This window comes from Malus sylvestris, chromosome 11 (assembly GCF_916048215.2).
Source record: "Malus sylvestris chromosome 11, drMalSylv7.2, whole genome shotgun sequence".
Taxonomy (NCBI): Eukaryota; Viridiplantae; Streptophyta; class Magnoliopsida; order Rosales; family Rosaceae; genus Malus; species Malus sylvestris.
In genome coordinates this window covers 3,427,585-3,444,092 of record NC_062270.1, presented here as the reverse complement: position 1 = coordinate 3,444,092, position 16,508 = coordinate 3,427,585, and the positions used below count along the sequence as shown (strand labels likewise).

General features: G+C 42.5%; 1 protein-coding gene across 1 annotated transcript; it reads right to left on the bottom strand.

Annotated features, from left to right (window-relative positions):
• Positions 1-1,432: 1,432 nt before the first annotated feature.
• LOC126589278 (heavy metal-associated isoprenylated plant protein 47-like) lies at positions 1,433-15,355 on the bottom strand. The gene is made up of 3 exons (XM_050254531.1): positions 15,296-15,355; positions 14,943-15,018; positions 1,433-1,680 (listed from the first exon to the last, which is right to left on the bottom strand). The coding sequence occupies exons 1-3, from the start codon at positions 15,299-15,301 to the stop codon at positions 1,433-1,435; spliced, it is 330 nt and encodes a 109-aa protein (XP_050110488.1). The 5' UTR covers positions 15,302-15,355.
• Between the last annotated feature and the right edge of the window lie 1,153 nt (positions 15,356-16,508).

The window sequence follows — 16,508 nt, the reverse complement described above, 5'->3', positions numbered from 1 at the left end:
ACCGAACCGAAAAAAACCGAAAAAAATATGGGCCGAACCGAGCCGAACCGAAATTTCGGTTTGGTTTCGGTTTTGGCAAAAAACCGAACCGATAAGAACCGAACCCAGCCCTACACCAAACCATCTCAAGCATGAACCCAACTTGAACACATTGGTAAATAATTTTATTGAATCATACTTGTTGGAAAAGTAGTTAATTATTTTATTATTATTTATAGTTTTCTTGTGTGTTAAGGATTATGATCTTATGCTCTATAGGATATAGGGTTTGTTTTAGTTTTTTTTTTTTTCTATATATAGGAGTGCTTGTGTTTGTTTACTTTCAATTAGTCAATCACTATGTAGTTCTCTATTTCATAACCGTCATAGCATACTCCAGAGCCCATCATCCCATAGCATGGAAGTAGTTACGTAGAATGGAACTCCACATAACCCACTATTAGCTTGCGCCTGGAAAGTTTTTTCCCTTTTCTAATTTCTTTTTAGGGCCAACTCCAATTCGTGTTTTCTATGGATCTGGACCCAATTTACACATTTATACAAAGTCGGCCGTTTGAATCAATTTTTCTCAACTAATAAAGTTTATGTTCTACATGCCTTTAAAATGGGCTGCCACTTCTTACACTTGGGCTAGGTGTAAAAAGGAGACAAAATCAAACTTAAATCATTGTTTTGTAATGCTGTGACGCAAATAAAATGGAGCCATATCCATATCAAACACATCACAAATATGTTCCTTGACCCTACATAAGTTGAACCTAAAACCAATTCCAACAAGTAAAGACAACTATCGCTAAAACAGAAGTCGGTTATATATCAGTTCAGGGTTTTGTTTTTCTAGGTCGTTGGCTCTAACCCTTCTCATTATTGTTGGGTCAAATGGTGCTTTTAAGGTGTGAATAAGGAAAATAACAAAGGAAACATACGTGGATCATAAATTAAAGGTTTCATAAACCCTAATCAACAAAATTAAAAAACGATAACATAATTTATATATAGCAAGGTTTACAACAACAAAAACAATAAAGAGACGCTCCACAACGCACTTATTTAACCACTAACGTTATAAGATCCTACGGTAAAAACCATACATATACAGCTGATTCTTTAAGTCAATAGTATACAAGTAGGTTTAACAACGTACATCCAAAAAACATGTACGTTGTTTAAAAAAGCAAGGCCACGCTTGAATTGGATAGTTTTGGATTAGATACCTACTAGATTTAAGGTAGATTAATGTAAGAAATGAAGGCTGCCTTTGGAAATTTGTTCAAGTTGAAAGTTGAAGGTGTTGATATTCTACAATTTTGTGGGGATATAAAGCTAGTCTCAATTTTTTTCTTCAATATACTTTAAATCTAGTGAGTTATCTAATCCAATCCTAAACATTAAAACGTGGCTTACTAAATCCAACTCTAAACACCAAGCACGACTAAAAACGCCTTCCGTAGTACCTATCATCATAGTGCATAGGAAACTGTGGATGGTGAATATTGTTTGATGCCCATTGAATTGGATTAGCTGGTGTTTCCTCCCCCGTTGTTATCACTTCAGCAACACTTACTATGGTGGCGAAGCTAAGCTTCTTCATCAATGATCTGGCCAATTTAACGACATCAACTCCATCTCCAATCACCTCCACCTGTTCAGTCTCCACTTTTATCGACACGCTGCTCACACCTGCTTAATTTGTGCTCCATCATTAGTTTGTTAATTATCAACAATTAATTCCTAGGAATGATCGTTTGGGTAGACACTATAAAACTAATGAAAAAATGTTTCAAAACAAGAAATTTTAATCAAAAGTCATCAAATAATTTTATTTAATGATAATGACAAAAGAAAGAAACTTGACCAAAAGCGCGTGCAAGGCACACATCTACCTGTGTTCATTTTAAAAAATAGTACTCTTTTTAGTTTAAGAAATAGTGATAGTACCACTGTTTAGTTTGAGAAAGTTGTTGATGCACAAAATCAGCGAAGACTTTGGTACAACAGAAAGTGTCAGGTTTTGTGACCTTCGCTTGGTTGCTTCGGTCACTAGTGAGGATAAGTACGTAAATGAATAGAGACAGAGAAGCAAACACAGGATGTACGTGGTTCACCCAGATTGGCTACGTCCACGGAGTAGAGGAGTTCTTATTAGTAGTGAAGGGCTTACACAAGTACAAAGGATCAAGCTCTCAATTTAGTGAGTTCTTGTGAATGATTTAACACAAAATGGCATTTGGCAATATTGTGGGGGAATGACCCCTATTTATAGAAAAACTTGTAGCTTTGTCACATTGACATGTGTCATGTTATGATTGGTTCTTGATGTTGACACGTGCTGCGCTCTGATTGGCTTCTAATCTTGACACGTGTCGAGTAGTGATTGGCCTCCTGGTCGGAGGGGAACTCTTCTGGGTCCTTGACAGTATAGCGTTGGCCGGTGCTCGGTAGTTTCGGGATTGGTCAAGTATGGTACAAACAGTGCTCCCCTAAGTTCCCGAGTGAGGGAAACTCCTCGGTTGGGGACTTGCAAGATCCAATCCCTTGAGTAATCACGAAACTTCTAAGTACCGAAGTGTGGTCTGATCTTCATCTGCCCTTCTCTGGAAGTAACTTTCCTCTATCCGGGAATGGTGTACTTAGCTGATGTTGACGCACAAGGTAATGTATCAATTTCACTTGAAGCTTAGTTGTAGTTTCGGGCTTAGTCAAGTGCGATACAAACCCTATAGTAGGAGTCCCCCAAGTCGTTGAGCTAGGAGATCTGCCGAAAGAGGTGACAGACAAGGTAAGCAGTCAAACTTCCAAGCAAGCAACCCAGGATCGGAGGTTCGACTTCGGCTTCCGATTGATTGTTCTCCTTCTCCTTGTCTCTCATTCAGCTGCCAGGATAAGGAGAAGCAAATGGAGAAGAAATGATATGAGATACTTTTGCTTTTGAAGAAGTAACTTTCCACAGGCTTATTCTTGAACTGTGCTGGAGGGTTTTCTGGTTCCCTTCAGAGTATAAGGCCGACTCAAGAATTTGAGGGTCAAAACAAGTCCATCAAATCTAGAGTACGTTCGACCTTGATGATATGGGATACTTTTGCTGTTGACGGAATAATGAATGTGGTATGGAAAGGTGTCGTGCTGTAGTGATCTGTTTCAGCTCACCGTTGAACCTTCTGCTTCAATCTTTTGCATGGCAGAAGTGGTGTGCAACCTTTGCATTTAAATGGTCCTTCAGAACATTCCTTCATAGTGACTCATCCACGCTTGGCAGCTTCAGTGTAAAGAGCCAATATCTGATCAACTGTCATGAGGTATTTGCCGGTGGAATTCGTGACCTTGACAGCAGTTGAGGATGAGTACTCGAGAGCAATGCTAAGTAAGCAACCAGGCAAAGGCTCCAGGCAGTCAGTTCCAAATTGGAGGTTTGATTTCAGGTTCCGACTGACTGCTCTATTTCTCCTTGTCCTGCAGGTGTGGACAAGGACAAAGACAGGGAGAAAGCATGATATGGGATACTCTTGCTTTCGACCCTGATGATATGAGATACTCTTGTTCTTGGTGTGGCTTATTTGCTGAGGTATTATCGGGGGGAAATAAAGCTGAGTATTTCGAGAGGTTATGTTGAGGGTGCCTTTTCGAATGTGAGAAAGGGTTGAGCATTTTTGCAGGTTTGCCTGTCCGTTGAGGAGGGAGGTCAATGTATATAGGGATTTCCCAATAACAAGTAGTAATGCTATTCCTTTACCCTTCTTGGTCACAGCAATGTAGTGGGAGCTGCCAGCTTCACGTGTTTTAATTTTGTCAGAGCACTTTGAAAAAGTGGTATGTGGTATCTGGAAAGCTGATATTACGTGTGGAGATTACAGACAAGCTTTATCTAAGGAAATCTGGCTCTCGAAGTTCTGAGAGTTGTGCCTCTTCGGTTTTCGAACAAGCAATCCCGTCGAGGATCTGACTCTCGAGATTCGGAAAGCGGTGCTACTCCGGTTTTTGAGAAAGTAATTATGTTGGGAGTCTTTTCTCGAATGTGAGTAAAGGTTGGTCGTTCTTGCCAACCTGTCTTGCCACAAAACACGGAGGTCGACACACATAGGGACTTTCCAGTTGTCAAGCAGTGGTGCTGTTCCTTTACCCTTATGGGTAATAGTAGGGTAGCTGGCACTTCGAAATTCTCGTGCCTAAACTTTGTCAGAGATCTTTGACAAAGTTATATGTGGTACCCGAGGAGTTGATGGTGCATATGGAGAGCGGTGATTGATCAGTAAGATTCACGTGCTTTCTACTTCACCAGAAATCTTCGACAGATTGCCCGTAATTTCCGCAAAGCTGATTGTGCATGTGACAGGTGCTGACGAGGCTGCAAAAGCAGGTGCTTCTTCGATTTCTGAGATCGGCCCTCGTGGTCTCTGAGCAGCCCAGCTTTTGAGAAAGCATTCGCCTCTTCGATTTCTGAGATCGGCCCTCGTGGTCTCTGAGCAGCCCAGCTTTTGAGAAAGCAAACGCCTCTTCGATTTCTGAAGCTCCGTCGAGTGCAGATTTTTATAGAGGCTGGCATTAAGTTCCACAGCACACTTGAATCTCTACCAGTAGAAGCTCATTTCTTGCACTTCTAAGATCTTGATTTGTCTGACCTCTTCCTTCTTCAACACATTTGAAAATGTCTGGACCCTCCGACCGTCGTTTTGACTTGAACCTTGGAGAAGAGACAGCCACGCCTTCTCCAGACAACATATGGCGCCCATCCTTCATATCCCCTACTGGTCCTCTTACCGTTGGGGATTCTGTGATGAAGAATGATATGACCGCTGCAGTGGTGGCCAGGAACCTTCTCACTCCCAAAGATAACAGACTACTTTCCAAACGGTCTGATGAGTTGGCTGTTAAGGACTCTCTGGCTCTTAGTGTTCAGTGTGCAGGTTCTGTGTCTAATATGGCCCAACGCCTATTTGCTAGAACCCGCCAAGTTGAATCATTGGCTGCTGAAGTGATGAGTCTCAAACAGGAGATTAGAGGGCTCAAGCATGAGAATAAGCAGTTGCACCGGCTCGCCCATGACTATGCTACAAACATGAAGAGGAAGCTTGACCAGATGAAGGAATCTGATGGTAAGGTTTTACTTGATCATCAGCGGTTTGTGGGTTTGTTCCAAAGGCATTTATTGCCTTCGTCCTCTGGGGCTGTACCTGGTAATGAAGCTTCAAATGATGAACCTCCAATGCCTCCTCCTTCTGGGGTTTTGTCAAGTACTGAGGCTCCGGATAACCACCCTCCGGTGCTTTCTCTTTCTGGGGCTCTACCGACTGCTGAGACTTCCCCTAAGCAACCTTTGTGAAGGCTCCCTTTTGTTTGTTTATTTTGACTCATGTATATGTACATATTTGTGGCTTATCGAAAATATTAATAAATAAGCTTTGCTTCATTTCAACATATTGTGTTAAATACACCAAAGCCTTCTTCATAAAGTTCTTTGAATTTTTGCTTTTGTTGAAACCTGTATTGTTGAAGCTTTGTGAGTGAAGCATGTAGTTTGAGGTAGTGTTCCCTTAATTTCCCGAGTGAGGAAAACTTCTCGGTTGGAGACTTGAAAAATCCAAGTCACTGAGTAGTCACGAACTTTTGAGTACCAAGGCGTAGTAGCATATGGTGGGAGTCCCCCAAGTCTCTAGTCGAGGGAGTTGACGAATGAGGTGTCTTGCTAATAGTCCATGTCGTAAGTACCAAAACTTCATTCTTTTGTTTTCTAAGTGGTAGCCCCGGACTTTTTCTTCATAGATTTTGTTGATGAAGGTTGCTAGGCCCGAATAAGTGGAATTGCAGAAGGTGTAACCGTTGGTGCATTAACATCATAATGGAAGCATCACAATGATGGAAGCATCACAATGATGAAAGCATCATAATGATGAAAACACCATAATGATGAAACATCATAATGATGTTTCTTTGGTGGAATTGTTTTTCATTTCCCCTAACAACCGGAATTGTTTTTCAACATAACACCATCATCTGTAGGTCGAATCACAAAGTTGTCTTCATGAAAGTTGTTCGTTAATTCCTTAACTACAACATATCCAAATTGGAGAGCCATCGGAGCAGTACAACTCCAGAAATCCAGGTATGATGAGTGACTGTTTATCATTTGTCTGTCAACCCGTCAGATTTGTTGTGAGCTTTGAAACTCTATTTTCTCTTGCTCAGATCAGCATGCTTTCTTCATTGAAGTTGTTCCTCAGCTTGTGAACTACAACATATCCAAATTTGAGATCCCTCGGAGCTGTATAACTCAAGAAACTCAGGTATGATGAATGACTGGTTATTATTTTTCTGTCAACCCGTCAGATTTGTTGTGAGCTTCGAAACTCCATTTTCTCTTGTTCAGATCGGTATGCTTTCTTCATTGAAGTTGTTCCTCAGCTTGTGAACTACAACATATCCAAATTTGAGATCCCTCGGAGCTGTATAACTCAAGAAACTCAGGTATGATGAATGACTGGTTATTATTTTTCTGTCAACCCGTCAGATTTGTTGTGAGCTTCGAAACTCCATTTTCTCTTGTTCAGATCGGTATGCTTTCTTCATTGAAGTTGTTCCTCAGCTTGTGAACTACAACATATCCAAATTTGAGATCCCTCGGAGCTGTATAACTCAAGAAATTCAGGTATGATGAAGGACTGGTTATTATTTGTCTGTCAACCCGTCAGATTTGTTGTGAGCTTCGAAACTCCATTTTATCTTGTTCAGATCGGTATGCTTTCTTCATTGAAGTTGTTCCTCATCGACTCTTTCATAACATATCAAAAATTCAGGATGAACTAACGGTTAAATATTGACAGATCTTTGAAACATCACAACAGCTTCGAAATCTGCAAGAAGCCGACTATCATGTTTGGAGCTTCAACACTTTAATTTCCGTCGCTCAAACAGAAATGGTTCCTTCTTGAAAGTTGTTCATATGCTCAAGAACTATAGGGTGTCCAAAATTCAGCTCCATTGGAGAAGAGCAGAGGTTGCAGAAATTTGATAGATGAAAGGAGGCGGAAGAGGGAGAGAGAGAAAAAGTCTCTTGGGTTGGATTTCTATTTTGGGGCAGATTCCAATTTTTGTAGCACCTTCATTATTGATGAATTGCTTGTACTTTTGTCCATTATGAAATTTGGGACTTTGGCTTGTTGTTGGATCTATTATAATATGTTTGGGAACATATATAAGTGAATAAATAAGAAGGAAAATTTTGGGCCCTTGTGGGTGTAAAACAAAAAATGTTTATGTTTACCCAAGTGTTTTTGTACAAGTTCAAGGGCATCTTGGGTTTTGTGAACAAAATTTGTTTATTTGGAGCAAGGTTTTGTGTTGAAGCTTTGTAGGTGAAGCTTTGGTGTTGAAGCTTTGTGGGTGAAGCTTTGGAGGTGAAGCTTTTCGGGTGAAGCTTGTTGGGTGAAGCTTTTTTAGGTGAAGCTTTGATGGTGAAGCTTTTTGGGTGAAGCTTTTTAGGTGAAGCTTTTTGGGTGAAGCTTTTTAGGTGAAGCTTTGATGGTGAAGCTTTTTGGGTGAAGCTTTTTAGGTGAAGCTTTTTGGGTGAAGCTTTTTTAGGTGAAGCTTTGATGGTGAAGCTTTTTGGGTGAAGCTTTTTAGGTGAAGCTTTTTGGGTGAAGCTTTTTAGGTGAAGCTTTGATGGTGAAGCTTTTTGGGTGAAGCTTTTTAGGTGAAGCTTTGTGGGTGAAGCTTTGGAGGTGAAGCTTTTCGGGTGAAGCTTTTTGGATGAAGTTGTTTTATTTTTTTTTTTTTTTTTTTTTTTTTGGCGCTTGACACGGTCTTCATTTGCTTGTTTTGTAGTGACTGTGGAAGACAGATTGCTTTCTGATTGAGAAGGGTTCCGGCATCGCTTGCTATGAATGTAAAAGAGTGAGGGCTGAGTTGGCTAAATTACCTCTTTATTGAATTCATTGCCAAATGGCCTTCATTACATAGGATGCCGAACGGCTATAGCTCAACACTTGTACATCGTGAGTCTATTTGTAGTAGTACTTCAAGTGATCAGCGTTCCATGGATGGCCAAGGGTCTTGCCATCGGAGCTTCTAAGTGTGTAAGAGCCAGGGCGACTGATGCCAATGACTTCATACGGTCCATCCCAGTTTGGACTAAGTGTGCCTTCACTCGGGACTCTGTCGCAGAGTAATCTTTTCTTTAAGACCCAGTCTCCTATTTTGAAAGAACGAGGCTTGACCCTAGAGTCATAATAGTTGGAGATGCGCTGCTTGTAGGCGACATTCCTCAAGTGAGCTTGGTTTCTGTGTTCCTCGACTAAATCCAAGTTGAGGGTGAGTTGTTTGTCATTTTCACTTTGAATGTAGTTCTGGACTCGGAATATTGCTTGCTCGAGCTCAACAGGGACAACCGCCTCTGTGCCAAAGGCAAGTGAGAATGGAGTTTCTCCTGTTGAAGTCCGATATGAAGTGCGATATGACCAAAGAACTTGGGGTACAAATTCTGGCCAACAGCCTTTAGCTTTGTCCAAACTGGTTTTCAAAGTGCGCTTGATTATTTTGTTGATGGCCTCAACTTGTCCATTAGACTGGGGATGAGCTGGAGAGGAAAAGCATAAGTTGATGTTGAACTTAGAGCAGAACAACCTGAACTTCTTGTTGTCAAACTGTCGCCCATTGTCAGTGACTATCGCATTGGGAATGCCGAATCTACAAAGGATGTTCTTCCACACGAAGTCTTCTATCTTTGCCTCAGTAATGGTTGCCAAGGGTTCTACTTCGGCCCACTTTGTGAAGTAGTCCACTGCAACGACTGCGTAACAGACTTTGCCCTTCCCTGCCGGCATTGGGCCGATCAAATCAAGTCCCCACTGGGCGAAGGGCCAAGGGCTGATCATAGGAGTAAGAGGCTCTGGAGGGGAATGAGGAATAGCCGCATATCGTTGACATTTGTCACATGAGCGGGATACTTTGATGGCATCCTGGTGGAGTGTTGGCCAGTAATATCCTTGGCGAAAAATCTTGTGTGCTAGGGACCGAGATCCAGCATGATCTCCACAGACTCCCTCATGTATTTCCCGAAGGACGATTTCCGCCTCGGCAGGCGTAAGACACCTTAAGTATGGCAGGCTAAAACCTCGCTTATAGAGTTGATCATTGATGATCAGGTAGCGGGTAGACTTGTATCGAATTTGCTTAGCCTGGACTTTATCATTTGGGAGGGTGCCATGAGCAAGGAAATTATAGATCGGGGTGATCCAACTATCCCCCCGTTGTAAGTTGCATACTTCTGCGGCCATGGTGCTTGGTGTTGCCAACAGTTCGACATGAATTTTTCTTCCAATCTTGTCTTCCACAGCTGAGGCGAGGCGAGCCAGGGCGTCTGCATGACTGTTTGCCGCTCGAGGAACTTGGGTGATCTGGTAGTGGAAGTGCTTGAGCAAAAGTTGTTTTTGCGCAAGATATGCTGCCATGGAGCTGTCCTTAGCATCAAAGTTGTTGGTAACCTGGTTGACCACTAATTGGGAGTCACTGAAAATATCAATTTGTTTAACCCCGAGGTGTTTGGCCAAACGTAATCCTGCTAGAAGGGCTTCATACTCGGCCTCATTGTTTGATGCCTTGAATTTGAAACGAAGAGCATACTCCATTGCTACTTTGTCGGGCGTAGTCAAGACTAGTCCCGCTCCACAGCCCTGTTGGTTGGATGAGCCATCAACATATAGACTCCATGCTGAGGTCGTTGATTCTACTTTCTGAGCTTCCGATGGTAATGAAGCTACTGCTTCAGGTGTAGAAGCAATGTCAACAGGATATGTGAAGTCGGCGATGAAATCTGCTACTGCTTGGCCTTTTTCAGCTGGTTTTGGTTGGTAGGAGATGTCAAACTCACCCAATGCTATCGCCCATTTGATCATTCGTCCAGACGTGTCAGGACTCTGGAGTATCTGTCGAAGAGGGTGATTGGTAAGCACGATGATGGCGTGTGCTTGGAAATAAGGGCGAAGTTTCCGAGCAGACATGACCAATGCTAGAGCTAATTTCTCAATGTTAGAGTATCGTGTCTCCGCATCTTGTAGGGCCTTGCTAGCGTAGTAGACGGGCCGTTCGACACCACTGTCCATTCGAATAAGAACAGAACTGACTGCTGAAGCCGAAACCGATAGATAGATGATGAGAGTGTCACCAACTTCTGGTTTGGAGAGCAGAGGGGCTTTACTCATGTACTCTTTGAGGTTTTTGAATGCCTCGGCACATTCATCAGTCCATGTAATGTACTTCCTACTTCCCTTAAGTGCTTTAAAAAAGGGAGCACATTTGTCTGTGGCCTTAGAAATGAACCTGGTTAAGGCTGCCACCTTGCCAGTAAGACTTTGGATGTCTTTTGAAGTTATTGGCTCTTTCATGTCGAGGATTGCTTTGATCTTTTCAGGGTTAGCTTCAATGCCTCGTTGGCTAATCATGAAGCCTAAGAATTTGCCAGAGCCCACGCCGAAGGCACATTTGTTGGGGTTCAACCTCATTCGATACCTCTTTAGAATGGTGAAAGTTTCAGATAGGTTGGTGATGTGTTGGTCAGCATGTTTGCTTTTGACTAGCATATCATCAACGTAAACTTCCATGTTCTTCCCAATTTGTTCGGCGAACATTGAATTGACCAGTCTCTGATAAGTTGCTCCTGCATTCTTTAGGCCGAAAGGCATGACTTTATAGCAATATAGTCCCCTGTCAGTAGTGAAGGCCGTGTGTTCTTGGTCTGAGGGGTTCATGAGGATTTGGTTGTATCCTGAGTAAGCATCCATGAAGCTCAGGAGTTCACACCCGGCCGTAGAGTCTATAAGTCTGTCAATAAGAGGAAGAGGGAAGCTATCTTTCGGACACCCTTTGTTTAGGTCGGTGTAGTCAACACACATTCTCCACAAGACCTTTTGAAGCAAAAGACTTTCTTTGGTCGGATTTTTCTTAACAAGGACCACATTTGCTACCCATGTCGGGTAATTGACTTCGCGGACAAAGCCTATGCCTTTGAGTTTTTCAACTTCTGCTTTCATTGCCTCGTATCGTTCAGCGTCATAAGATCTTCGCTTCTGTCTCACCGGCTTGATCTTGGGGTCAATACTCAAACGATGACAGATGACATCGGGAGAGATGCCTGGCATGTCCTCGTATGACCAGGCGAAGACTTCAGTGTTCTCTTTCAAAAAAGATATCAATGCTAACCGAAGGGGTGGTGACAATGTGGTGCCAATCTTCACCATGCGATCTGGATAATCTCTTGAGATAGGTACCTTCTCCAACTCTTCAGCAGGTTGGGCTTGCTGGGTGAAAGAGTCATCTCGAGGATCATCGGGTTGATTGTTGCTATCAGGAAGATCCAAGTTCGCTTCATCTAGGCTGGTCTTTGTGACTTGGTCATGTACAGACAGGGTTTCCTTGGGTCCGGGCAAGTGTTGTTGCTTAACTGAAGTGTTGTAACATGATCGTGCACTAAGCTGATCTCCTCTGATGTAGCCGTTGCCATGGGGGGTTGGAAATTTCATCAACAGCATATGCGTGGATACCATAGCCTTGAGATCATTGATGCCTGTGCGCCCAAAGATGACATTGTATGCCGTTGGGCAGTCAACCACTAGGAAGTTAGTGGTAATGGTAGCCGTGTAAGGGCCTGTACCAATAGTAAAGGGTAAATGTATGCTCCCTAAGGGTTGCACGATATCACCGGAGAAGCTTATCAGAGGAGAAATCGAGCGATCGAGCAAGTGTTCAGCTACACTGAGTGCCCTGAAAGCTTCGGCAAACATGATATTGACCGAAGCCCCTGTGTCTACGAGGATTCGTCTAACATCAAAGTTGGCTATGTGAGCCTCCACGATCAATGGGTCGTTATGAGGGTAGATGATGCCTCTTTCTTCCTCAGGGTAGAAACATATCGGATCCCAGTTAGGTTTTTGATACTTCCCTCCCCTGATGTCTTCCACGTGAAACACTTGGTGACCAGGCCTCAGACTTCGTTCACTGTTTTTCATGGCCCTATTGGAAGATTCAGATATGGGTGTGCCGCCGCTTATGGAATATATGACATTCACCTGGCGTTGGTTACGGTTATCCCTTTGAGGGTGAAGGAGGAATTGATCAATTTTTCCTTCTCGTGCCAAAGCTTCAATACGATCACGGAGGATGATACATTTCTCGCTATCATGGCCGTTATGCTCATGGTAGCAACAAAACATGCCCGCGTTATTCGGGGGCGTGTAATCTGGGTGCCTCGGCTTTGGCTTTGGTATCAGGTGAGCTATGCTGGGGTAAATGGCCGCGCATGTGGCATTCAAGGGCGTGTATGTCTCATACCTTGGGGTAGGGGGTATCTTGACGCGGGTTTGACCCACTGCATTGACTGCCTGGGGGCGAGCGTTATTGTGGCGATACCCTTGGTTATCGGGATAGTGTCCCTTACTCTTTTTACTGAAATGAGAGTGGTGAGGATGGAAATCCTTCCTCTTGCCTTGAAATTGATATGTCTGTTGATTCGGCGAAGCATTATGCAAGGCATGGGGAGGTGCCACTGCTGTTTGGAAAGTCGAGGTCTTCTCATTTAGGTGAGTCTGGCTTCCACCTCCCACTTGTTGATAAAGGATGGTTGTAGGGGGTTTCTCCTGATATGTCTTTGCCTCGGCGGAGGCATGGTTATAAGCCTGCGCCATCACCTCAGAGTAAGTCTTCCAAGTATTGGCATTGATCATGTATTTAAAGAAACAATCACGTAGGCCTGCCGTGAAGGCTTTGAGGGCAGTCTTGTCGTCTGCCTCGGCACACCGGGAGTATTCATGGCTGAAGCGGCCAGCATACATACGTAATGACTCGTCTGGCTTCTGGCGGATAGTGTACAGGTCATCTGCAGAGTGCAAGCGATCGGTTTGGAAAATGTGTTGGGAAACAAATAGTTTCCTCAATTCCTCAAATGAGTCTACCGTCTCAGGTGTAAGACGACAATACCAATTTAGAGCTCCGCCAGAGAGGGTGGAGGGGAAGAGAAGACATCGCTCTTCGTCGGTGTGCATCCGGTATGCCATGGTGGACTCAAAGAGGTTAAGGTGCTCAATCGGGTCCTATTTTCCAGTATAAAGTTGCAAGCCAAGCTTTTGCTTTGTCTTTGCTTGAAGGGGGGTGTTGAGGATCCTCCTTGTAAGAGGGCCAGGCCTGGGTTGGTTCCAGTCAGGTATTTCAGCCTGACGTTCAGCCTTCAACTTGTTTACTTCCTCAATAAGTTGTAGGACAAGGGGGTCCTGAGCGGAGTTATGTGCCACTGGAGCTTTCTTTCGTAAATCTCCATCTCCTCTTGGAATTAGGAAGGTTTGATCAAGGGCATGTGATTTTTCCTTGGACTCGTTGTACTGGCTTCCAGGGTATGTCTGTCGGAACACCTCTGAGTCCCCTGTACCCTCATGTCTCTCTAGGACTTGTTGCCCCTTCCCCAAATTGGTGGCCGGCTCGGGCCGTGGCAGGGGACCGAGTCTCTCAGAAATCCTTGGGTCATTGATCTTTGAGCTTATATGGATGGAATTCTCTCGACGTTGCTTCAGGAAATCCCGACAATCGCGAAAGACGGCTTTCGATCCTTCTGCCCCTTCAGCAAAGAGGTGTCTCCCTCCACTTCTCATGGTTCGGGTCGAAGCAACTGGGTTAAGAGAAGCCTCATGTTGATTATCAAGTCGAGGGGTAATCTGTTCCCTATCAGGGATATCTATGTCGAATGCATGTGACCCTCCATGTTGGAGGGCACCCAGTTGATGGTTGACTTCCACGGGGGCAACAAGCTCGCGTGTCTGAGCTTGCCTAGCTTCGTGGAGTGTCTCGAAGAGCTTCTCATATTGCTCCTGGAGGACCTCATTCCTCATTGCTATCTTGTTGTTCTGAGCTTCCAACTCATCGACTTTAGCTTGAAGAAGAACTCGTTTTCCTTCCTTCTTTCGTTGTTTCGCACTATGTGCAAGGGGGGTGTCATTCTGTGTGCTGTGGCTTCCTTCGCTTCCCATGTTGGAGAGGGATGCCTGATCAAAAGAAAGTGTACGAATGATAGAAACCAGCTTGACACAGCTGAAGAGAGTAGGAATAAGTGTCGTTTCCCACAGACGGCGCCAAATGTTGATGCACAAAATCAGCGAAGACTTTGGTACAACAGAAAGTGTCAGGTTTTGTGACCTTCGCTTGGTTGCTTCGGTCACTAGTGAGGATAAGTACGTAAATGAATAGAGACAGAGAAGCAAACACAGGATGTACGTGGTTCACCCAGATTGGCTACGTCCACGGAGTAGAGGAGTTCTTATTAGTAGTGAAGGGCTTACACAAGTACAAAGGATCAAGCTCTCAATTTAGTGAGTTCTTGTGAATGATTTAACACAAAATGGCATTTGGCAATATTGTGGGGGAATGACCCCTATTTATAGAAAAACTTGTAGCTTTGTCACATTGACATGTGTCATGTTATGATTGGTTCTTGATGTTGACACGTGCTGCGCTCTGATTGGCTTCTAATCTTGACACGTGTCGAGTAGTGATTGGCCTCCTGGTCGGAGGGGAACTCTTCTGGGTCCTTGACAGTATAGCGTTGGCCAGTGCTCGGTAGTTTCGGGATTGGTCAAGTATGGTACAAACAAAAGTGATAGTATCTGCATTCAGTTTTTAAAAATAGTCAATGTTCAGTTTAAGAATGTAATACACGTATTCAGTTTAAGAAATAGTGTGGGAGAGGAGAGTGTGTGTGTGTGATGGATGCACGGCAAATTTTTATTACTTTTATTTTAATTTTTTTATTATTAAACTTTTGTCTTTTTCATTAAAATTGAAGTTCTTTCCATTAAAATCTAAGTCATTTTCATTAAATAAAGTTATATAATGATTTTTGGTTAAAATAAACTTCACCCAAGTCTTCATTAAAACTGCCTATTATTTAGTTAATTGAATACTAATCTGCATACCTTTGGCGTTTGCGGCAATCTTCAAGGCCTTGGTTCTGCATTTCTCAGATTTCAGCTGCACCTTGATGACTATCTTCTGCGTGCATAAATTGATCATAGTTAAATTCTTGTTTCCTCTTTTTGTTGACTGATATGATATCTAAAAAGTTATATTTATACAACCGATCGACTGATAACCCGACAAACCACAATGGGGTCTCATGTCGAGTAAAACTTGAGACCTCTTCGAACTGAATAGTAGTACCATTAAGCCAAGCAATCGCAAGTTAAAGCCTTTTGTTTCATTTGCCTAGAAACCACCATTAAACTTTCGTAAAATGCATGGAGTACTTAAATGCGATTAAAATTCTTACCTTCATGTAAATGAAATGAGTTGCTTTTTGGGAACAAAAATTTCTTTGAATCTGTGAATATGAAAAAAAGTTTCTTTTTGGATCTTAATTACAAAGTAACAACGATGCTAGGGTATTTATAGGAGCTTAGTCTTTGCAGAATATATTATTTCATGATGACTAATGCCTACAGGCACCGTCCCATTGCCTAAAATATGAATTTAACTGAGTCTTGGAAGCCAAGATTTCTAGACCATGGCCTCTTAATAACGAACATGCTAATCTGATCCAATATTACTTTTTTTTTCAGAGAAAAAAATGTACAAAAAGGTAGAAATATAATATAAAGAAAAGATTAGCGGAAATACACTGATTAATTAATGTTGTAGTATGTTATGACTCCTAGGAGCAAGTCATATACAAATACAAAAAAAATGGTTTGGCCAGCATGGTGGTGCTCAATCTAATTGGCTGAAGTTTTGGGTGTAGTTGAGGGAAAATTTCTTAATTATAATCCATTCAAGGGAAAATTGGCTGAAGTCACCTAACAATATATCACCGCCATTACCTAAGTAATGGAGTTTTATTAGTTTAGGTACGATCCATTCGAGAGAAAGTTTCTTAATTATAATCCTTTGTTACAAGAGAACATCCTTCGACTATAAGTAATAGAGATATTTCCCTATTGCTATTTGGTTTTATAATGGAACTTCAACTTCTTCATAATATCATAACAGGTTGTTCCAAATGGGTAATTCAATGACCACACATGCTCCACGTCACTCAGATTTATGTTGTCTCCGTATTAAACTAGAAAATTTATCACACGTGAAGAAGCCTATTAAAAAAAATCCCACATCCAATAAAAGGGACCTCACCTGCGTTTATAGGTAATTGGGCTGTTCACACTGTACTCAGTCAGACACGGTACGATGCGCTAGTTCTCTGTTTTCGCTGAGAAGCTCATTTAGCGCATAAGAGATAGATATTGGATTGGCAACTTGGCAAGTCATCCAATAAGGTTAATTGGTGGTGGTGTTTAACGGAAAAAGATCCTTGTTGGATTTTTTTATGTGGATCTCAGAGATCTTATGATCGTGATCTTTCATCGTATATCGTACGGTCAGAAATCATTTAAATTTAAAATTTAAAATTAAATATAAATTGTACCTAACAAAAATTGACTCTACGATATACAATGAACGGTCACGATCATAAAATCTTTAAGATCCCC

Coding starts and splice junctions, on each gene's coding strand:
- LOC126589278 (XM_050254531.1), bottom strand. Junction 1,681..14,942: donor GATTGCCGCAAACGCCAAAG/GTATGCAGATTA, acceptor CAAATTAAGCAG/GTGTGAGCAGCGTGTCGATA.